We start from the raw sequence: 23124 nt of genomic DNA, 5'->3' as shown, positions 1-23124 counted from the left end.
TTCTCACCATAAATAAGTTATTGTCACCTGTCTACTTCAAAACTGTCAGTGGTTTCCCTTATGCTTAGAATGATCCAGACTGCTTGCCATGGACTGCCAGGCTTCTAGCCTGCAAGCTCCTGCCTACACCTTCAACTGCATCTTACCCCACTCTTCTCCTTTATGACACTTCAGCCACCCTGACCTTCAGGAAGTTCCAAACTCTCTCCTATCCCACAGCATTTGGACTGTGGTGCCCTCTGCTTTGCTCTTCATCTAGATTGCACTTTCTCATCTCCTGGATCTTAACTGTATCTATTATGAATGTCCTTGCCTGCAAATAAAAGAAATTCCATCTAAGAGAGGCTTAAACACATGGAGGTTTGTCTCTTATAACATTTCCAGAAGTCAGTATTCTAGGACTGGCACAGCAGCTCCATGTGATCAGAGGGACTTAGCCTCCTCCTAGATTTTGGCTGTACCATCTTTCATATATTGACCTCCCATGTATGGCCTCATCCTTACTGCCTCACGGTCAGAAGATGGCTCCTGCACCTTAAGGCCTTAACTCCATATCCCAGGGAGAAGAAGGGGAGATAGGGGTTAAAGCTTTTTATTTTTTTTTAACTTTTTATTATGCAGAATTTCAGATATAAAAAATATAATAGTGTAACAGCCTCTCATGGATTCATCATGCAGCCACAATAATTATTAACTTGCAGCTAATCTTGTTTCACCTATACCCTCTCCACATACCTCTCCCTCTCCACTTAGTATTTTGAAGCAAGCCCCAGACATTGTATTATTTTTTTTCCCAAAGTGTTGCATTACGTATCTCTAAAAGATAAAGCTCTTGGGACGGTTGAGTGGCTCAGTGGTTAGGTGTCTACCTTCGGATCAGGTCATGATACCAGGTGGGGATCAAGTCCTGCATCAGGCTCCCTGCAGGGAGCCTGCTTCTCCCTCTGCCTATGTCTTTGTGTGTCTCATGAATAAATAAATGAAAATAAAAATAAAAATAATTTTTAAAAAATATTAAGCTCTTTCTTTTTAAATATAATCATACTATTATCATCACAAAATGAATAATTCCTGAATATCATTTGAACCAGTGTTCAAATTCCCAATTGTCCCAGAAAATTCATATTTCTTAATAGTTTAAAGTATCCAAATCAGACCAATACTTACAATTGATATGTAATTATAACCTATAGAATCCTTTTCTTCCCCCTCTCAATTTATTTTTGAGAAACCAGGTCATTTGTCTCCAGAGTTTCTTACAATCAGGATTTTCCTGATTTAATCCTGATGATGTGCTCTGCCTACTGTATCTTGTGAAATAATAGTTGGATCTACAGCTTTAATTAGACTCAGGCTTATTTTTATTTAACTGTAGTTTTTGTTTGGTTGTTTGCGTGTTTGCTTGTCCGTTTGTTTGAAGACCACTTTGTAGGAGGTAGTGTGTTCTGCTCTCTGGAGTCACCTAATGTCTGATTGTCTATCTTTTTGTGATATTAGCAGCTTTTGATGATTAATATCTAGACCTTAATTCACTAGGTTATAAAATTTTGATATTTTAATTCTATCATTCTTTCTTCATGTATTGATTGGAATAACTTTTTTAAATTTTTTTTTCTTTTAGGAATACTTTTATAAAGAGAAACTGGGGCAGCCTGGGTGGTTCAGTGGTTTAGCACCACCTTCAGTCCAGGGTGTAGTCCTGGAGACCCAGGATCGAGTCCCATGTCAGGCTCCCTGCATGGAGCCTGCTTCTCCCTCTGCTTGTGTCTCTGCCTCTCTCTCTCTCTCTCTCTGTGTCTCTCATGAAAACTAAATAAAATCTTTAAAAAAAAAAAAAGAGAAACTTCCTTCCTCTATTATTAGATTACTCGATGGATACAGACAATAAAGAAAAAGTAAATACTTGATTCTTTTCTTTAGTTTGCTAGTTTTCAAAATTATGAGTTGATTCACTAGCATCCTCCAACATCAGAGATCCTTTTTTAAAAAATTGTCTTCATGAATTTATAGATATAAACATATTTGACATATTTTAATACATTGCAGTTAACATACTTTGACCTTTGGGGGTATGCTTACATTGGTTCACCACTTCCTTTTCTATCAGAAAAACTGAAGCTTTCCTGAAACATCACTTGGCCAGTTTCAACTTCTATCTCACTGACCAGAGTTATGTCATATGGCCACCCTGAGCCGGATGATGATGGTGGATGAAGTTTGGGTCATTCATCACCTCTTCAAAGAGGCTTCCCTTGGGCCCTACTTAAAGACTTCACCCCCTATTGTTCTGCAGAACTCTATCCTACCGACTTCCTTTAAACTACAGACCATAAACTCTATGGTTATTTTATTTGTTATGACTACCTTACTGGATTGTAAGCTTCATGGCATCTTCCCTGGCACAATACCTGCAGATATTCATGGAAGATACTCAGTAAGTATTTGTTGAATAAATGAGGTAGACACAACTATTATCTCCACTGTATACAATACTGTCCAATAAAGTAGCTGCTAGCCACATGTTGCTATTTCAATTAATGTAGCACAGCTACTATGGAAAACAATGTGAAGGTTCTTCAAAAAATTAAAAACAGAACTACTATATGATCCGGCAACCCCACTTCTGGGTATGTATCCAAAGGAATCAGAATTTTAGCCAGCTATCTGCTTCCCTGTACTCACTGCAGTAGTATTCATGGTTTCCAAGACATTGAAAGAACTGCAACATCCACTGACAGACAAATGGATTAAAAAAATGTATAGGACTCCTGGGAGGCTCAGCTGTTGAGCATCTGCCTTTGGCTCAGGGCGTGATCCCAGTTCAGGAATCAAGTCCCACATTGGGCTCCCTGTGAGGAGCCTGCTTTTCCCTCACCTGTGTCTCTACCTCTCTCTCTGTGTCTCTCATGAACAAATAAATAAAATAATTTTTTAAAATTAATATATAAATTCATTGGAATATTATTCAGCCTTATACAAGAGGAAATCCTGCCATTTGCAGCAACATGGATAAACCTAAATGATATTATACTAAGTGAAATAAACCAGACACAGAAGGACAATACTACCTGGTATGACTTAACATGAGGAACCTAAAACAGTCAAACTCATGTAAGCATGGATTTGGAGAGACAGAATACTGGCATGCATTTTGCAGGTGTCAATCCAGCCTGAGCCAATCAGTCCTAGGACTAGCAGTAGAAGGAATAACTCCATGATTCCTCGATTTCCCATTGTACCAGGAGTAGCAGCTCCCACCCATATCGCAGTTCCCTGAGTAACCTGATTCTGCAGTGGAATTCTGGGAGTCATTACTGGAAATAGCCTGGAGGCTGCTGCTTCAGCCTTTCCCATGATGCTCAGTTCACTGTATTAATTCATTTTATGCTGAAGTGAATTCAAGTGACTTTTATTATTTGCAGATAAAGAACCTTCACTCTTCAGCAGGAATTTCCTCTGGAAAACAAGGAGGCTATACAACAAATCTGAGTGTCCTGAATTCTGAGACCCTAATATATAAAACTCTCCCTAGCGCTGCTGTCATTCTTAAAGGAAGGTGCATATACCCTAGTCACCAGCATTCCCCAAATACTGGAACTTTGATTATGAAGAAATGTCTACACACACACACACACACAATTTGTCTTCCATATCCTGGAATGTTCTTTCAAATCAAATGACATTCCCATCTTCATCTCTCAAACTTCAGGTACCAGCATCAACTGTGGCTTGCCCAAATTCCCCCATCTAAACTGGCCCCCACTTCAAGTTATTCTCTTTCACAACATTTTGTTTAATTTTTACATTACTTGGGCAGCCCGGGTGGCGCAGTGGTTTAGCGCCGCCTTCAGCCAGGGCCTGATCCTGGGGACCCTGGATGGAGTCCCACGTCTGGCTCCCTGCATGGAGCCTGCTTCTCCCTCTGCCTGTGTCTCTGCCTTTCTCTCTGTGTGTCTCTCATGAATAAATAAATAAAATATTTTTTAAAAATAATTTTTACATTACTTAACACAATCTATATTTATTTACTTGTTTATTTTCTGTCTTCCCCTGTCCCCATCTCCTGTCCTCCACCTCCCACCCAGAAGAATGTAAGCTCCATGATGGAAGGGACCTTTTTTTGCATTGTTCGCCACTACAACCTCATGACTTGGAACAGTGGCTTGCACGTGGTCGCATCATTTAAAAATACTTATTGAATAAAGAGAAAATAGAAAATTTCTTACTTATAACTAGGAAATTTTTAAAAAGATTTTAATTTATTTATTCATGAAAGACAAAGTGAGAGGCAGAGACAGAGGCAGAGGGAGAAGCAGGCTCTTATGGGGAACCAGACTTGGGACTCAATCCCAGCACCCTGGGATCACGACCTGAGTCAAAGGCAGATGCTCAGCCACTGAGCCACCCAGGTGTCCCTCTCAGAAATTTTTTAAAAGGGAAAAAGTCTCTTTTGTAAACAAGATTTAATCTAGACTGCAGAGAAATAAAGGGACCCAACAACTATGATGAAAAGCAACACCGTGCAGGTAGTGGAGTATGTAGCAGACATTTGCAACCATGGCATAAACTCTAGGCAATAAGAAGTAGAAACACTGCCTTTTGGGAGGCACTGTGGTTGAGTTATGAAGTGTACATGTTCTAGAGCCACCTAAATGTGAATTTAAATGTCAGTTTTACATTGCTGCTGTGTGAATTTGGGCAAGTTAATGAGCTCTCGATTTTGTTCCCTTGTCTGGAGCATGAAGAGAATAATAGTGCTCAACTCGCATGCCTACTGTGCAAATTAAAAGAAAAGATGATACTTATAACATGCTTAGCACAATGTATGACCTGTAACAACTCAATAAATGTTGAGTCCTCAATTAACTCAATAATTTTGTTAAACCCAGCTCCACTCCTGAAATTATGCCCAATACTTGGGGTTACTCTGATTATAGCCTATTAAATTTCTAGCAGTCACACCCTATCCCCCTTCACCAAATCATAATTAGCAGGTGCTCAAAAAATATTAGTGACTGACAGGAAGTTTATTTATGTGTGTGTTCCATTCTTGTATACACAGTTATTCTTGGTGGTGCTGTTGCTATATTTTTCCATCTCTGTTGACCAAAGACAAAACAAAACAAATAAGAAACTTAAACAAGCAATGAGAGTATTGGGTGGAAAATACTCCATCATCAGAGAGAAAAGCAACCAATATAAAAGAACAGTAAGAAAAAAGGATTGGCCTAAATCTTTCCGTGGGTGATTCATTCCAGTGAATAATTTTTGTTATATTTGTTTTGTTCAGTTGAGGGATAGGGTCAATTTATTCTTTTTTAAAAATCTTTTTTATTTATGAAAGACATAGAGAGGCAGAGATATAGGCAGAGGGAGAAGCAGGATCCTGCAGGGAGCCTGATGCAGGACTGGATCTCAGGACCCCGAGATCATGATCTGAGCCAAAGGCAGACACTCAACCATTGAACCACCCAGGTGCCCTTCAATTCATTCTTTCATTCAGCAAGTATTTATGAAGTGCCTACTAAATTTGTGATGTAGAAAGAATAGGCTACATTCACCCCAACCTTAGTTAGCTTTTATTTAATATTTAGAATTCAGCACAGGGGTGCCTGCCTGGCTCAGTTGGTAGAGCAAATGGGTTCTTATTCTCAGGGTTATGAGTTCAAGCCTCATATTGGACATAGGACCTATTTGGAAAAAAAAAAAAAAGTAGAATTCGGCTCAAATACCATTTCCTCTGCTAAAGTTTCAGACTAGGCTAGGTCACCCTGGTATGTGTCCTCATGGCACTGAAAGTCCTTTTTCCACTTGTCAGAAAGTACTTTAGGCCTTTGCTTTTTTTTGGTGATTATGTGCTTACTGCATGTCTTTTCTGTAATCTGCACAATGGCAGGGACTTTGGTTTTGGTCAAGAATGTATCCCTGGTACTTTGCTTGGTGTCTGCTCTGTAGTAGCTGCTCAATTCTGAAGAAAGGAAAAGATGGAGGCCCTGATGAAGGGGTCATCAGAACCTCACTCTAACACTATTAATTCACCAGGGCAGGTTTTGTTTGTTGTTAAGATTTTATTTTTTTATTTGAGAAAGAGCACGAGCTGGGGGAGGGTCAAGCAGACTCCCCACTGAGTGGAGCTCGGTCCCAGAACCTGAGATCATGACCTGAGCCAAAGTCAGATGCTTAACTGACTGAGCCATCCTGAGACTCAGGCAGTTTTGGCTTGTTTATGGTGGCCTCTGACTCCCCCAGGCAGCATTGCTCCCTAGGGTCCTGCAGAAAGCAGTGTGAAAATCACTGTTACAGAAAATAGCATTATACTCCAAAATAGTCCCCTGTATCTCACTTTTTTTTTTTTTAAGATTTTATTTATTTATTCATGAGAGACACAGAGAGAGAGGCAGAGACACGGGCAGAGGCAGAAGCAGACTCCATGCAGGGATCCCAATGTGGGACTGGATCCTTGGGACTCCAGGATCACTCCCTGAGCCTGAAGGCAGATGCTCAACCGCTAAGCCACCCAGATGTCTCTCTCTCTCTCTTTTTAAGATTTTATTTATTCATGAGAGAGAGGCAAAGACATAGGCATGTTGGACCCTGGCTCACGGGTGCCAACGTGTCCCGGTGAACGCCCCAGAGACTCAGACCCCAGACAGGCAGATGCAATCAGCAAGAGGGTTTATTGAACGTTTGCGCAAACGGGCTCTCCGCCACCGCCGAGGAGGAAAAGAGCCCCGATTAGCAATTACAGGGAGCTTTTAAAGGCAAAAGAAAGAAACCGCCTAAAGGCAAAAGAACCGCGGGAGTCGAATAGCATCCAGGTTGATTTCGGGGAGGGTCAACATGAACCTATTCAGGGACGTTCCAATCAGGGTGTGGGGGGAAATGGTTTTCTTATTGTAAACAGAATGCTTTTAGTTGCTAAAATTTGAGGAAGGCGCCTGGATGGGCTGCCTCTGGGTTAGGGCTGGCCCTATTTACAAGGGGGGAGGTTTCTTCATTCCCTCCTCTTGTTTGGGCTGATTTTAACCTTAAAATCTTAGGGAACATTTATTTCTTCAGTTTGGAGGGCCCGACATTGCTGAGTTAATACCAGAGCTTGGGTAATAGACAATCTTTCTCGGATGAACTGGAGCAGCCGGTTGAGGACGCAGGGGCCGAAAGTTAGCAGCAGGAGCAGGATAACTAGAGGGCCCAGAATGGTAGAGATTAGGGTGGTCAACCAGGGAGACTGATTAAACCAGCTTTCAAACCCGCCCTGCTGGGCCTCCCGGTCCCTTTGTCTTTTATTTAACCTTTAACCTTTCCCTGAGTTTGGCCATGGAGTCTCTGATGACTCCAGAGTGGTCTGCATAGAAACAGCATTCCTCTCCCAGGGCCGCACACAGTCCTCCCTCTTTCAGGAATAGTCAATCCAAGCCTCTCCTGTTGTGAAGTGCTACTTCTGAAAGTGAGGTGAGGGACTGTTCTAACTTAGAAAGGGACTGCGCTAGTGTCCGTAGATCCTCATCTACAGCTGTTTGGAGTTCTATATAACGTTGTGAGTCCTGGATCGGAGCAGCTGCGCCAGTACCCACCCCAGCAGCGACCCCTAGTCCCAACATAACGGCTAAGGTTAGGGAGACAGGTTCGCGCCGAAAACGGGTGGGATGTTTATCATACTGATTTTCTAGAGTTTCAGCAGGGTGATAGAACACCCTGGGTATGATCTGCACCAGGACACAGAAGTCGTTTGAGCTATTTAGAACCTTAGCCGACACACAGGGGGTGAGGCCTTTGTTGCATGCCCACCAAGTTCCCGGCTGGGGCTCCAGGTAAGAATCAGTCCCCAAAATCGGGGTGGTAGTGTTACAGAGTCTCTGGTAGCCCCGGGGGGGTGTTCCTATGCAGGTTCCCTGTCCTGAAACTTCTGTAAGGGTGAATTGTGGTTGGGAGTCGGGTGTGCATCCCTGAGTGCTAGTGATGTTATTATAGGTCCCTGAAGTAGCAATTCCCTCATAATAAGGGGGAGGGGGAGAAGCAAGGCAGAGCCAGCAGGATTTAGTTACATCGGGGCTGGTTCGATTAAGGGCCAGGAATGCCCCTATGATAAGATTAAACAGTCGTTGTCCCGCCTCGGGTGACGACCGAGGGGTTGGAGTGACCGCGAAGTTAGTGGGTGCGGCACTCCCTGCGGCTAGGGCCGGGGCAGCTCTTTGTTCCCCGAGGACCGCGTTAGGCCTGATCGCCACAGGGTCTGGGGATTCTATTTTTAGTTTAATTCTGAATATAAAACCATCATCTGTTCTTTCTTTGTATAACCTGAGTCCCCACGTATATCCATTGGCCCAGTAAGTAGCCCTTTTTCCGGGCTCCGTGAAGGATATCCGTAGGGGATGACACCACCCTTGGCAGGGCCCATAATTAAGGGTTTTCCATTTGCTACATGTCGGGTGAGTATAGTTAGCCTTGACAGTGATATAATCCCAGGAGGAGGAGGGCCTCCATTCTGTATCCCCCGTAGTTTCGCACCCCCAATTTTTACAATAGAAGTATTCCCCTCCTCCACAGGTGGGATTTAGCCTGCGATCTCTGTGGTGCCCGGGACAGACATAAAAGGGAAGAGTGCTTAGCATGGCCCTTCTTTCAGGCGTGCCACATCCTCCCCATGGGTCTAATCCCAGTCGCCCTGGAGGGCTTTCTTGGTTAGGGGCTCTAGAGGTGTCGAAGTATCCCTCTAGGTCCCATGGGCTAGGGGCCCCTATGGTTAGCTTGCATAGGTCAGGATATAGGTTAGGCCACCAGGTTCCCACGGGGGCGGTCTTAGTTATAGACCAGACCTCGTCACCCCCAGACGTTAGTACCTGCCAGGTTAACCTTTTGAGGGCATGAGGGTCACCTTTGGCGGAGGTGAAGAGCGCTAGGAGAGGTAGGAATATAACAACTGTCATTGAACAATTTTTGAAAGTCTTTTTTTTTTTAATTTTTATTTATTTATGATAGTCATACAGAGAGGGAGAGAGAGGCAGAGAGACACAGGCAGAGGGAGAAGCAGGCTCCATGCACCAGGAGCCCGACGTGGGATTCGATCCCGGGTCTCCAGGATCACGCCCTGAGCCAAAGGCAGGCGCCAAACCGCTGCGCCACCCAGGGATACCCAATTTTTGAAAGTCTTATCTTGAGCGGGTTTTGGGTGCGGTGGAGCTTCCATTGGAGTGGCTCGTCCCGTCCGTCCTGGCTGGCGTCAGCGGTGCTCGTTGATGGGGCGCGCTGGACGTGTGAGGCGTGGACCCAAGCAGCAATGCCATCTACCTTTAAGGCGGTTGGGGTGGTCAGTAGTACAGTATATGGGCCCTTCCAGCGGGGCTCAAGCGTCCGGGACTGATGTCTCCTGACGTAGACGGAGTCACCGATCTGGAACGGGTGTGGGCCGGTTGTGTCTCCGGGGCGGTAGACAGCTGCAAGGGGTTTCCAGATCTGGTGCTGGATAATCTGGAGCGCCTTTAGCCTGTCCTGTAAACCGGGAGTGTTAGCAAGAGGGTCAAGAGCAGAATCTAGTAAGTCCGTTACTGGTGGGGGACCTCCATAGAGAATCTCGTAAGGAGTTAGCCCATGGCGCGCGGGAGTGTTCCGGACTCGGAACAGAACCATAGGGAGGAGTTGGACCCAGTCTCTAGTGCCAGTCTCCAATGTCAATTTAGTTAGGGTCTCTTTAATTGTTCTATTCATTCTTTCTACCTGACCTGAGCTCTGGGGTCTGTATGTACAATGTAATTTCCAATTTATCCCCAGTAATCTGGCCACCAACTGACTTACCTGGGAGACGAAGGCGGGGCCGTTGTCCGACCCTATTACCTTGGGCAGTCCAAACCTTTCTTAGGGCCTGAGTTAGGGCTATAAGCTCTGCCCTTTGAGCTGAAGTCCCAGGCTCTAAGGCACTGGCCCAAATGACAGCTTTCCCATCTACCACGGCTGCCCCGGCTTTACGCTCACCATTTCGTAGAAAGCTACTCCCATCGGTGTACCAGGTTGCTTCAGCATCTGGCAAAGGCTGGTCCGTCAAGTCCCCTCTGGTGCCATGGACTTCAGCTAGGATCTGGTGGCAATCATGCATTACTAGGGAGGCGGACTCGGTTTCTGGAAGCAAGGTGGCCGGGTTTAGAGATGTAGCCGTTCCAAACCGTATCCGCTCAGAATTCAGTAACATGGCCTGATAATGGGTGACCCGGGCGTTTGAGAGCCACCGATCAGGGGGCTGGCGGATGACTGTCTCTACGGCGTGGGGGGCCACCACAGTGAGGGGTTGGCCAAAAGTCAACTTGTCTGAGTCTTTTACCAGGACTGCCATAGCCGCTATTATTCGGAGACATGGGGGCCATCCTGCAGCCACGCTGTCTAATTTTTTCGAAAAGTATGCCACGGGCCTTTTCCAGGGTCCCAGTTTTTGAGTTAGGACCCCTTTGGCTATTCCATTATGTTCATCAACATATAGCGTAAAAGGCTTGGTTACATCTGGGAGGCTCAGGGCAGGGGCGGTCAATAAGGCCCTTTTTATTTTGTCAAAAGCCAATTGTTGCTCCTTTCCCCAGTGGTAGGGGGTGTTGGATTTCGTGAGAGGATATAGGGGAGCCGCCATCTCCGCAAACCCGGGTATCCAGAGGCGGCAGAACCCAGCACTGCCGAGGAACTCTCGTAGTCCTTTGGCATTAGTGGGTGCTGGGATCAGGGCTACAGCCTTTTTGCGGCTCTCCGTCAGCCACCTCTGGCCTCCTTCCAGGAGATATCCCAGATAGGTCACTTGTCTCTGGCCTATTTGGGCCTTTTTGGTGGAGGCCCTATACCCCAGTTCTCCCAGTCTCTCAAGCAGGGCCCCCATACCTTTTACACAATCCTGTTCTGTCCTAGCTGCCAGGAGCAAATCATCCACGTACTGCAGGAGGACAAGGTCCGGATGGCCAACTCGGAAATCTGCCAAATCCCGATGCAAGGCTTCATCGAACAAAGCGGGGGAGTTTTTGAATCCCTGTGGCAGCCTTGTCCAAGTGAGTTGTCCTGAGAATCCCGTCTCAGGATCTTTCCATTCAAAAGGCAAAAATAGGCTGGCTTTGAGAGCTTAACCTTAGGCAAAAGAATGCATCTTTTAGATCTAACACCGTATACCAGACAGGGCTCGGGGATAAGGTGCTGAGCAAGTTGTAGGGATTCGGCACCGTGGGATGTATGTCCTCTGTCCTCCAGTTAACCTCTCGTAAATCTTGTACCGGCCGGTAATCTCCTGTGCCGGGTTTTTTTTACGGGTAATAGAGGAGTATTCCAGGGCGACTGGCAAGGTATTAAAATGCCCAATTGTAATAGTCTCTGTATATGTGGCCGAATGCCTTCTTTGGCCTCTTTGCTCATTGAATATTGCCGGATCGATATGGGGGTGGCCGAGGGTTTTAAGTTTACAATTATGGGCGGCTGGTTTACAGCTAGTCCCATTCCGGCCGTTTCCACCCAGGCCTGAGGGTAGTTAGTGAGCCATTCAGAATCTAGGGGATGGTGGAGAGTCCTCGTGCAGCCGGTGTTCATCCTCTAGGCGCAAGGTCAATACCTGGAGGGGCTGCCCTTCTGCGCCAGTAATAGTGGCCCCTTTTTGCTGAAAATGTATCTGGGCCCCTACTTTTGAAGGAAGGTCTCTGCCTAGGAGAGGGTAAGGGCAGTCTGGGACCAGTAAGAAGGAATGCGTTACTTGCCCAGTGCTCAGGTGGACCTTCCGTTCGGTTGTCCATTGATATAACTTGCCTCCAGTTGCCCCCTGAACCCAAGACGTTTTAGAGCTCAAGGGTCCTTTTGCCTCAGTTAAAACTGAATGTTGAGCCCCCGTATCGACCAGGAAGGTCACCGGCTGTCCCCCCACTTTAAGGGTTATCTGAGGCTGGGGGGGGGGGTTCCTGGCCCTGACAACCTTAATCTTCATCTTCTAGGGACAAAACAGGAATGGGCTTCTTTTTAGGTCCCTGCGTTTGGCCCTTCCTTGGGCAATCTTTAACCCAATGTCCTTTTTCCTTGCAGTAGGCACACTGGTCTCGTTCAACCCGTGGTCCTCTTTTGTCTCCCAGGTCCCTACTCTGTCCTGACTTACTCTGCCCTGAGCCCTGTACTACGGTGGCCAGTATAGCCTTCTATTAACCTCTCCAGAAAACCTGCCAGCGTCTCATCTTTTCCCTGCACTATAGCACGTACCTTTGCCAAGTTGGTGGGGCGACGCCCTGCCCCTTTGAGACCCGCTAGGAGTACCTGGCGATACAGACGGAGCCGCGCCCTACCAGCAACAGTGTCGTAGTCCCAGGTCGGGTGAACCAAGGGGAAAACATCCTCAATTTCATTAGGCAGCTGGGTCAGCCTCCCATCCGCCCCTGGGACGTTTTTCTGAGCTTCGATGTAGACGCGCTGTCTCTCCTCCGTGGTGAGGAGAGTCTGCAGGAGCTGTTGGCGGTCATCCCAGGTCGGCTGATCGAGGTGCCCATTGGGTCCTGGCTGGAAGACCAGGGCCTTCACCTGCAAGATAATGTCAATATTAAAAGCTCCGTTCCTGGGCCACCCGTTGAAAGCCGGCCACTCTGAGGAGCAGAAGGAGACCCATCTTCGTCTTGTGACTTCGACCGAAAGATTGTGTGCCCGGCCGGCGACTTCTTTCCAGTGATCTAGAGTGAGGCTTAAAGGGGTGGTTACAGTCTGCTCCATGGGTGTAGAGAAGAGGTGAGCGGTGAGGAGGAGGACAGGAAAGGAAGAGAAACACGGAACGAACAGACGCACACGAACGACAGGACTGGCGCGGCAGATTCAGATGGGAGCGGTCGCCAACAACGACCTTCCCCGAAGAGGAGGGAGTGCCGGGGCTCCGTTCCTCTTCCAGACCACTCCGGAGTCCGACTCCGGAGGGGGACCAGGGGTCTCGGGCACGTCTGCCTCCCCCGCTGGTCCAAATACAGAATACAGAGTACAGCGTCCTGCAGGCACAATATAGACCCGGCACAAAACAGACCCGGCCAGTCAGACAAACGGACGAGACAGACATGACATTTAGCGAGCTCGGTCTTACCTCCTACCGGTCTTAGGATTGAGTCTGGGGCGTCTCAGATCCCGGACGAGCCCCCAAATGTTGGACCCTGGCTCACGGGTGCCAACGTGTCCCAGTGGACGCCCCAGAGACTCAGACCCCAGACAGGCAGATGCAGTCAGCAAGAGGGTTTATTGAACGTTTGCGCAAACGGGCTCTCCACCTCCAAGGAGGAAAAGAGCCCGGATTAGCAATTACAGGGATCTTTTAAAGGCAAAAGGAAAGAAACCGCCTAAAGGCAAAAGAACCCCGGGAGTCGCATGGCATCCAGGTTGATTTCGGGGAGGGCCAACATGAACCTATTCAGGGACGTTCCAATCAGGGTGTGGGGGGAAATGGTTTTCTTATTGTGAACAGAATGCTTTTAGTTGCTAAAATTTCAGGAAGGCGCCTGGATGGGCTGCTTCTGGATTAGGGCTGGCCCTACTTACAAGGGGGGAGGTTTCTTCAGGCAGACCACCAAGGTTCCCCTCCGTTGTATCTCTTTTTTAGTATATGTGCTGCCGAAGCGAGCACCTCCCTTGTATCTCTTATATGAGGTGACCTCATGGCAAATCTCTAAGCAGACCACCAACACCTGTAACAAAAGCAAAAATGAAATTAAGCAGTTTATCTTTGCTCAATATTCTGGCAGCTAAAATTCTAATAATACTTTTTAAGATTTTATTTTTTTTAAGTAATCTCTGCACTCAATGTGGGACTTGGACTCACAACTCCAAGATCAAGAGTCGCATGCTCCAATGACTGAGCCAGCCAGGCACCCCTAGTAATTCTTTTTACAACACCATATCTTGAGTCGTACCTTATTTCCATGCTCACACTATAGCATCAATGTGGTAATTACCTGAATGAAAGCTTGAGCATGTTTGACTTTATCTCCATTTTGGCAAATAACTAGAATTTCTGCAGTGATAACATGTTATGACGGCATGGCAGGCAGGTTTTGTTTGTCTTTAGAAAATAACCAGTCTTACTTAGAGTAATTAAAATCTAGGTTACAAATCCACATCGTTGACCTCCTTATTTTTCTGAAAGGAAATCTTTCCCCCAAGTCCCCCCAGATTTTCTCCATGTTTCATTGTCCACTCCAAAGTCAATCACAGACATAGGCCAATCATTATTGATTTCCGAAACCCTGCCCACTTCCTCAAGGAAGCTTGTGGCCCTTGCTCACCCATACCTGATGCCTCTCCTCGCCTCCCACTCTGAAGCCTCAGCACCTTCCCCTGCTCCATGAGAACTACATTCTCCGATGATTCCACTCACGTTTTTTTTCAGAACTGAAATGGGAACCCACTTGTGCTTGGCACTGAGTCCTGGGGATTCAAAGGTGGTGGCCCCTACAATTGATTTGGGAGGCTGAGAGCTGTCAGAAGTGCCTCAGGGGCCAGGTAGGTAGCACACATGTGTAAATGCAGCCTACTTCCTTTCTTGCCTGTTTTGTTGTTGTTATGCAACATAATGACTATATTATTTGTACATATTGGAAAATGATCCCAACAAATAAATCTAATTAACATCTATCACCACACACAGTTACAAATTTTTTGCTTGTAAAGAGAACTTTTAAGATCCACTCTCCTAGGGTAGCCCGGGTGGCTCAGCGGTTTAGCACCTGCCTTCGGTCCAGGGTGTGATCCTGGAGTCCCGGGATCGAGTCCCACGTCCGGCTCCCTGCATGGAGCCTTCTTCTCCCTCTGCCTATGTCCCTGCCCCCCCCCCCCCGTCTCTCATTAATAAATAAGTAAATATTTTAAAAAATAAACGCACACACAAAAGAAAGATCCACTCTCCTAGCAACTTTCCAATATACAACACAGCACTTTTACCTAGTTACTATTACATCCCCATGACTTATTTATTTTATAACTGGAAGTTTGTACCTCTTGACCACCCTCACCCATTCCGTACTACCTCCAATCACCAGTCTGTTCTCTGTATCTATGAGTTCTGTTTGTTTTTGTTTTTCAGATTGCATATAAAGTGGGATCCTATGGTGTTTGTCTTCTCTGTATGACTTATTTCACTTAGTATAATGGCCTCAAGACCTATTCAAGTTATCACAAATGGTATGATGTCTTTCTTTTTAATGGCCGGATAATATTTCATTGTATATATGTACCATGTAGCCTACTTGCTTTCTAATCCAAACTTTCAACTTACAAACACCCAGGTGGTCAAAAAGAACACATCTTGGATGGGAAGGGGGCTTGTTTTCTTTGCTCATCCTTGAGGAGACCAAAAAAAATTTCTTGTTTTGCAATGAAATGTAGTAAGTGTGAATTAGACTGAGATAGAGACTAAGTGATGCGGCTTACACCAGAGGAGCACCCCCCCCACACATACCCATCCTGGGGTGGGGGGGAATCTGCTGATCTCATAGGAACATGGAGTGTAACTGTGAATGGCAAGAAATATTTAGAGATGAGGAAGGCAGGGAATGAAGGATCTGGATGAGCCCCATAAGAGTTTAGAATTTATGAATTGTTGGTCATCCACGAAGGAAATTAGGTACAAAAATGTCAGGGTCAGATCTATATTTTCAAAGGATCATCCTTTTTTTTTTTTTTTAAGATTTTTTTATGCTTATTCATGAGACACACACACATACACACACACACAGAGGCAGAGACATAGGCAGAGGGAGAAGCAGGCTCCCAGCAGGGAGCCCCATGTGGGACTCAATCCCAGGACCCCAGGGATCATGCCCTGAGCCAAAGGCAGACGCTCAACCGCTGAGCCACCCAGGCATCCCTAAAGGATCATCCTTTTTAGGGCAGCCCCTGTGGCCCAGCGGTTTAGTGCCGCCTTCAGCCACTGGTGTGATACTGGGGACCTGGGACCGAGTCCCACATCAGGCTCCCTGCATGGAGCCTGCTTCTCCCTCTGCCTGTGTCTCTGCCTCTCTCTCTGTGTCTTTGGTGAATAAAGAAAATATTAAAAAAAAAAAAAAGGATCATCTTTTTAAAAATGCAAGATCCAGAGAGAATATAGGTAGAAGGTCTTGCTCCTTTTCTGTGTATTTTATCTTGCGTGTTGAAACCACCATTTTGCCAGTTGCCCAAACTGGAAACAGAAATCATCCAAGTTTTACCTGTCCCGGACCTTCCAAATGGCCACCAAAGTCCTATGGATTCTACGCTTAAAAAATGATTGAATCTACCCGATGCTCTCATTCCAACTGCTGTCCTTCACTCAGACCCTTATCACCACTTATCTAAACTTTTCCAATAACCTTCTATCTCATCTTCCTAAATAAGGACCTCCTCCCCAAATCTGTTCTCTTGTCAGCTACCAGAGATCTTTCCATTCCAGAATGCAAATCTCATAGTTTTCTATAGCCTAAAACTTTTTAATGGTTTCCTGTGGCCTCAGGAAAAATTTCAAACTCTACTACTGGCAGGAAGCCACCTGAGATTTGGACCCATTAAACATTTTCAGCTGCAAGCACTCACTTCCTCCCTTTGCTAACCTGTCCTTCAACCTTGTTGAACTCCTGGCAGATTCCCAAACAGGCCAGAAGGTTTCAGATCCACCCACAGAGTCTCCGTTTCCCTCCGGAATGGATTTCCTTCAACCTTTCCTAAAGAAATCCCATTATTATTCAAAATTCAGTTTAAGGGTTATCTCCTCCCTGAAGCCAGTGTTAACCTCCATTTTAGCATACCTCCCTTCTCTCTCCTCCTAGGAGCTCACTCTTTGTAGTCCTCTGCGGTTATGTCTATGTTGTGGCAGAGGTGATACACTTTGCTTTGTTCATTGTTTTTCCAAGCAAGGACTATCTACAACATAATCTTGTTTTTAATTTTAAAGTTTTTTTGCTACTGTTTTGCTTCTTTAATTAAAAAAATACTTATCATAGGGGCACCTGGGTGGCTCAGCTCGTTGGGTGATCGACTCTTGATTTCAGCTCAAATTGTGATCTTGTGTTGTGGGATTCCACCCCCCCGCCCCCCCCACTCCCGTGTGGGGCTCCATGCTCAGCAGGGAATCAGCTTGAAATTTTTCCCTCTGCTCCCACAAACCCCTTCCATTTGTGCGCACATGCACACGTGCGCTCTGTCTCAAATAAATAAATCTTTAAAAAAATTAAATTAAAAATACTTAATCATCATCATTATCATCATCACCATGCAGACTCCTGTGCTCCAAAGCAGTGCATGGACCTGGGCCTAGAATCTGCTCTTTAAAAGTCTTCTAGATTATTAGTAACTTCTGTTTCTTGATCAGGTGCTAATTACACAGAGTGTTTATTTGTGCAAAATTCACTGAGCTCTACCCTCAGGATATACATACATTTCTGTACACAAGTTATTTTCAATGAAGAGTTAAAAAGTAAAAAACTCCCTAGGTTATTTTTGTGTACACTGATGGAGAACCATTGACTTATCTCTCTTGTTACAAACTATAAACTCATAGAGGGCAGTGAAGGCATCTGTTTTGTCTCATATTCCCACCATCTGTTTTACTGCCTGCTACGTAGTCCAGAATGAATGAATGACTGGCAAGTCAATCAATGAATGAACAAAGAAAGAGAAGAAGTGGCTTTTGGGTTCCTTCCTCCTTTACTCTTTCCCAAACATTTATTCCATGCCCCTGCTAGAGCACGAGAGGTCATACCTCAAAGTTACACTTCCAAGATACACCTATCCTGAATAATCCTGTGAGATACCACCTGACTTCCTCTCTACCACATGCCCAGTGTGACGGATCCAGGACACCAGGCTGACAAGGACAGGGGAAAAAGGAAACAGGTGTAGGACGTTCTGTCCCAGTACCAGTACTGCCCTGCCTGGGTCTGAGCCACCTGGCTCAGGCCTTCCTCACCATGCCTGGGAATCAAGCTGGAGAGAGTCTGTCCTTGGAGATACTGCACTGCTAAAGCTTCTGATTGCATCTCGGATGTAAATTGTTTCCTAAACTACTCAGCTCAAGTTATGTGGGAACTTGAAAACTGTATCTTTGAATATTTAGGAATAGCAATGGACATTTTTTTAGCAAATTTACAGTAGAAAATAGAGACATCCTGGGTAAAATATCATGCAAGTCATTTATTTAGTCACAGATAATTACCAGAAGTTTCCTAAGGCTACATGAGGAATAAGAGTAATCTGCCTTTTATTTGTTTATTTGTTTATTTATTTATTAGGGAGAGGGCAGAGACACAAGCAGGCTCCATGCAGGGAGCCCGATGTGGGACTCAATCCTGGGTCCCCAGGATGACACCCTGGGCCTAAGGCAGGCGCTAAACCACTGAGCCACCCAGGGATCCCCAAGAGTCATCTGCATTAATGGTGATCACAGTGTGTGTGTGTATGTGTGTGTGTGTTGTGGGGAGGGTGAGGATGGGGGTAGTGGATACAGACAGTCAAATAGTAATATTAAAGAGGAGTTCAACTCCCTCCATTTTGACCTCAAACTTTCTTATTGATTAAGTTCTTCTTTCCAGCTTTATCTCTTAAGTCAGGCAAAAGACCCTCTAGGTCAAGCATCCCCTGATGGGAACCAAAACTCCTAAAGCAGTAAGGATTGCCCTGTACCAACAAGGCCTGAATGATTGACCTCAAGAAAACCTGATCAACTTGACCTTGACTACCCAGCAGCATTTACCCACTGACCTCTGTCCCACATTTTCCTTATATAAACCTGGAAGTATTTTTAGCACTTTGGAGACAGTCTTTGAGACTTTAGCCCAAGGTATTCCTGGTGTTGGCCTCACTGAAATAAATCCCTTTCTTGTTGCACCACCACTCATCTCTCTGCCTTTGGATTTTTGTCAGCAGCAAGTGGCTAGGCCTGGTCTGTTTGGGACCCTCTGAGCCAAGCTCTTGCACCCCTGTGCCCTGGTTACAATATCTAGCTTTCTCATAGCAGTTATGATGTGCTGGGTACTTTGCATATGTTAATTCATTTCATCATTCTAACAACTCAGGGATATCCTATTATAATCCCCATTGACAAGGGGACAGATACATTGTAGAATTACAAACCAATAGAGTCATGAAGATACAGTGTAGGGAATAGGAACACCTGATCCTAGTCCTGAGGGTCAGGGAAGATTTCTCCAAATATTAGAGGTTGTAGCAGAGGTCTGAAGATTGAGTCAGAATCTGGTGGACAACGAAGTCTGAGGGTTGAGGCGCCTGGGTAGCTCTGTCATTAAGTGTCTGCCTTCCACTCTGGTCATGATCCCAGGTTCCTGGGATCAAGTCCCACATCATTCTCCCTGCTCAGTGAGGAGTCTACTTCTCCCTTTCCCTCTACCCTTCTGCCCCACTCATGCATGCTCTCCATCTCTCTCTCCTTAGCTCTCTCTCCAAAATAAATAAGTAAAATCTTTTTTTAAAATATTTTATTTATTTCTTCATGAGACACACACACACACACACACACACAGAGGCAGAGACACAGGCAGAGGGAGAAGCAGGGAGCCCAATGTGGGACTCAATCCCAGGTCGCTAGGATCACACCCTGGGCTGAAGGCGGCTCTAAACCGCTGAGCCACCCCGGCTGCCCAAATAAGTAAAATCTTAAAAAAGAAGAAGAGAAAGAAAGAAAGAAAGAAAGAAAGAAAGAAAGAGAAAGAAAGAAAGAAAGAAAGAAAGAAAGAAAGAAAGGTCTGGGAGAAGAGAATTTCAGGCAATGGAAATACAAGTGCAAAGGGATAATAAGTTGTTTGAGCAACTGGCAGGCTGCCCTATAGCAGGAGCATAGGGAGCTGGAGATGAGGCAGGAGAGGTAGGCAGGGGCCATTGCACCCAAGTCTGGTTTTTCTCTGTCTCAAATAGTATCATAAGGTCAGGGATAGAAGATTTAGGGTTTAGCCCTAGTTTTGCTCTTAATAATCTCAGCCATCTCTGTGGTTCAATTTCCTTATCTGGAAAAATGAGTAGCTGGACTAGAGTTCTCAAGTGGCCCCTATGCTTCGAAAGCTGTGGTTCTGGGTAGGGCTCTCCTGGAAGCAATTGCCGTTCCAAGGTGCCTGCTCCGGCTGCTGCTGAATGCACTGAGGCCCAGGGGCTTGGCAAGCAAGCACTTGTTGGCCTCTGACTCTTCTGTAGGTTTAGTCAATACAAATGATGGAGAATATCATACATAAGAAATCACACAGGGCTGGAACCATGGAGGGTGCAGAGAAGAAAAAGAAGGTTCCTGTTGTGCCAGAAACCCTTAAGAAAACGCGAAGGAATTTCGCAGAGTTGAATATCAAGCGTCTGAGAAAAAAGTTTGCCCAAAAGATGCTTTGAAAGTCTAGGAAGTGGATCCCTGGGTGGCGCAGCGGTTTGGCGCCTGCCTTTGGCCCAGGGCGCGATCCTGGAGACCCGGGATCGAATCCCACGTCGGGCTCCCGGTGCATGGAGCCTGCTTCTCCCTCTGCCTATGTCTCTGCATCTCTCTCTCTCTTTCTCTCTGTGACTATCATAAATAAAAAAATAAAAAAATAAAAAAAAAAAGAAAGTCTAGGAGGAAGCTTATCTATGAAAAAGCTAAGCATTACCACAAAGCATACAGGCAGATGTACAGAACTGAGATTCGAATGGCGAGGATGTCATTCGAATTCGAAAAGCTGGCAATTTCTACATGCCTGCAGAACCCAAATTGGCATTTGTCATCAGGATCAGAGGTATCAATGGTGTGAGCCCAAAGGTTTGAAAGGTGTTGCAGCTTCTTCGCCTACGCCAGATCTTCAATGGCTTCAGTTAACATGCTAAGGATTGTGGAACCTTACATAGCATGGGGGTACCCAAACCTGAAGTCAGTGAGTGAATTGATCTATGAGCATGGTTATGGCAGGATCAATAAGAAGCGAATTGCCCTGAGAGATGATAACACATTGATTGCCCGATCTCTTGATAAATATGGCATCATCTGCATGGAGGATCTGAGTCACGAGATCTATATCGTTGGAAAACGTTTCAAAGAAGCAAACAAGTTTTTATGGCCTTTCAAATTATCTTCTCCACGAGGCAGAATGAAGAAAAAGACCACTCATTTTGTAGAAGGTGGAGATGCTGGCAACAGGGAAGACCAGACCAATAGGCTTATTGGAAGGATGAACTAAGGTATCTACCATGATTATTTTTGTAATCTGGTCAGTTAATAAACAACTGCTTTCAAATGGGGGGGAAAAAAGAAATCATACAGTAAATGTGGCTGTGAGCATGGTTTGCTCCCCTCATTTGAGGGATGAACTGCTAATAACAACGTAATTAAAATAATTACCTCTTTGAGGCATTTACTGTGTGCCGGGATCGTACTAGGTAGATTTCTCAGAACAGCTCCTTCTAGATTGGAAAGCTGAGGCCTCAAGGCATTACATAACTTCGGTGAGGTCCTCACCACCCAAATCTGTCCTGCCTACTGAGCATGTCCAGTCCTGTTTCCTATTGTCAGGTGTGTTAACCCGAGCAATTTTCCATGGGTTTGCTCAGTGGCTAAGCCGTCATTTGAACCCAGCTCTGACTCCAAAGCTTATGGCGTTGACCGCCCTGCCATGCTGCCTTCCCTCCTTCAAACACAGGCAACTCCTTACTCTATAAATAGGATGACATTGTCTCTTGACGTCCTTTCTGGGTGAGGAAAGTGCTTTTTATAGCTTGGGACCGCTTCTGTTTACGTGGTGTCTTCCAGCACGGGTTCATCCTGTGTGCAGCTGTGTCCTTCGCTGTCCTTACACTGTATTCCCAGGCTTCCTCCCTGCAAAGGCAACTCCAGGAACCACATGGTGTCTGTGTGTGTGCCAGTGAAGAGATCTCACCCCCCTGCTTCCCAGATCGGCCTGCCTTTCTATAAATAATCGTTCTCCTCCCTCCACTCAGGCCTGTGAGTAGTTTGGTCACTTAACCGAACACACGCACACTCGCAAAGCAAGGCGAGGAGGGGCGCCGTAGGGGACACCGTGAATGACCTTGCAAAGGTGTCTAGCCCACTGCGGGCAGGACTAGCAGACCTGAAACCTCTACAAACCCTTGGGTCCTCGGTGTTCGTCCCCAAGCTGCCGGCTCCTCTGGCGCCAGCCTCGCCCAGTCCCCTCTCCTGCTCCGAGACACAAAGCCCAACCCGCCCATCTCCTTGCAGACCCTGAGAACTTCGGTCCCCATGTTGAAACTCGTCGGTGGCGGTGGCGGTGGCGGTGGCGGTGGCGGTGGCGGTGGCGGGCAGCACTGGGCATGCTCAGTAGCGGGGCCGGGGCCGGGCCGGGCCGGGGCCGGGCCGGGGCTGGGGCCGGGAGGCAAGCAAGCCGCGTTGGAAGTCGCGCGGCCGGGGGGCCGGGGGGAGGCGGGCTGTGGGGGCCCCGGCTGGCGGTCGGCGGGGATCCCCGCTTCCGCGCGGGGAGCCGGCATGCTCCGGGCCGGCGCGGCGGGGCGGGCGCGCGCGGGGCAGAGCGCGGGCGCGCGGGGGGAGCCGGTGGGAGAAGGGGAGGAGCGCCGGGCTCGCCGTCCGCCGGCGCCGGCTCTGCGGCTGCTGAATCGGAAACCGCAGGGAGGATCCGGGGAAATAAAGACGCCCGAGAATGACCTCCAGCGAGGCCGCCTGAGCCGCGGGCCGCGCGCCGCCGCACCAGCCCCGGGCATGGGCGAGCGGGGCGGGCGGCCGGAGCCCTCGGCCACGCACGCCCCGGGGGCCCCCGCCGGCCCCGGCCCCGGCCCCGGCCCCGGCGCCGCCGCCGTCAACGGGCTGCTGCACAACGGCTTGCACCCGCCGCCGCTCCAGCCGCCGCGCCTCTGCAGCCGCGGCCCCGCGGGCGGTGGCGACGCGGCGCCCCCGCGCCTCCCGCTCCTGCCCGAGCTCCAGCCGCAGCCACCGCCCCCTCAGCACGACTCCCCGGCCAAGAAATGCCGGCTGCGGAGGAGGATGGACTCTGGGAGGAAGCACAGGCCGCGTAAGTCCCTCGGCCAGGGGAGCGCGGGCGCGCGGCAGGCGCACCCCGCGGGCCCGGCACCGGGGAGCCGCGGGGCAGGCACCGCAGCGCGCGGGGGAGCCTCGGCGCCCGCTGGCGGGGGCTGTGCGGGGGGGCTCCCGGGACCGATTCTTTCCCCAGGGGC

The 23124-nt window shown here is 47.3% G+C and overlaps 1 protein-coding gene across 1 annotated transcript in view; it reads left to right on the top strand.

Moving 5' to 3' along the window:
* Nucleotides 1-22516: 22516 nt before the first annotated feature.
* Nucleotides 22517-23124, top strand: part of PANK1 (pantothenate kinase 1) — a 58487-nt gene continuing 57879 nt past the window's right edge. Inside the window, exon 1 of the mRNA XM_055334433.1 lies at nucleotides 22517-22961. Coding sequence (XP_055190408.1) covers nucleotides 22652-22961 — 310 coding nt within the window. The 5' untranslated portion in view covers nucleotides 22517-22651. The remainder of the gene's footprint in view (nucleotides 22962-23124) is intronic.

This window comes from Nyctereutes procyonoides, unplaced genomic scaffold (assembly GCF_905146905.1).
Source record: "Nyctereutes procyonoides isolate TBG_1078 unplaced genomic scaffold, NYPRO_anot_genome, whole genome shotgun sequence".
Classification (NCBI taxonomy): Eukaryota; Metazoa; Chordata; class Mammalia; order Carnivora; family Canidae; genus Nyctereutes; species Nyctereutes procyonoides.
The sequence above is the reverse complement of the archived record's forward strand: the minus strand, read 5'-3'. Positions and strand labels throughout refer to the sequence as shown.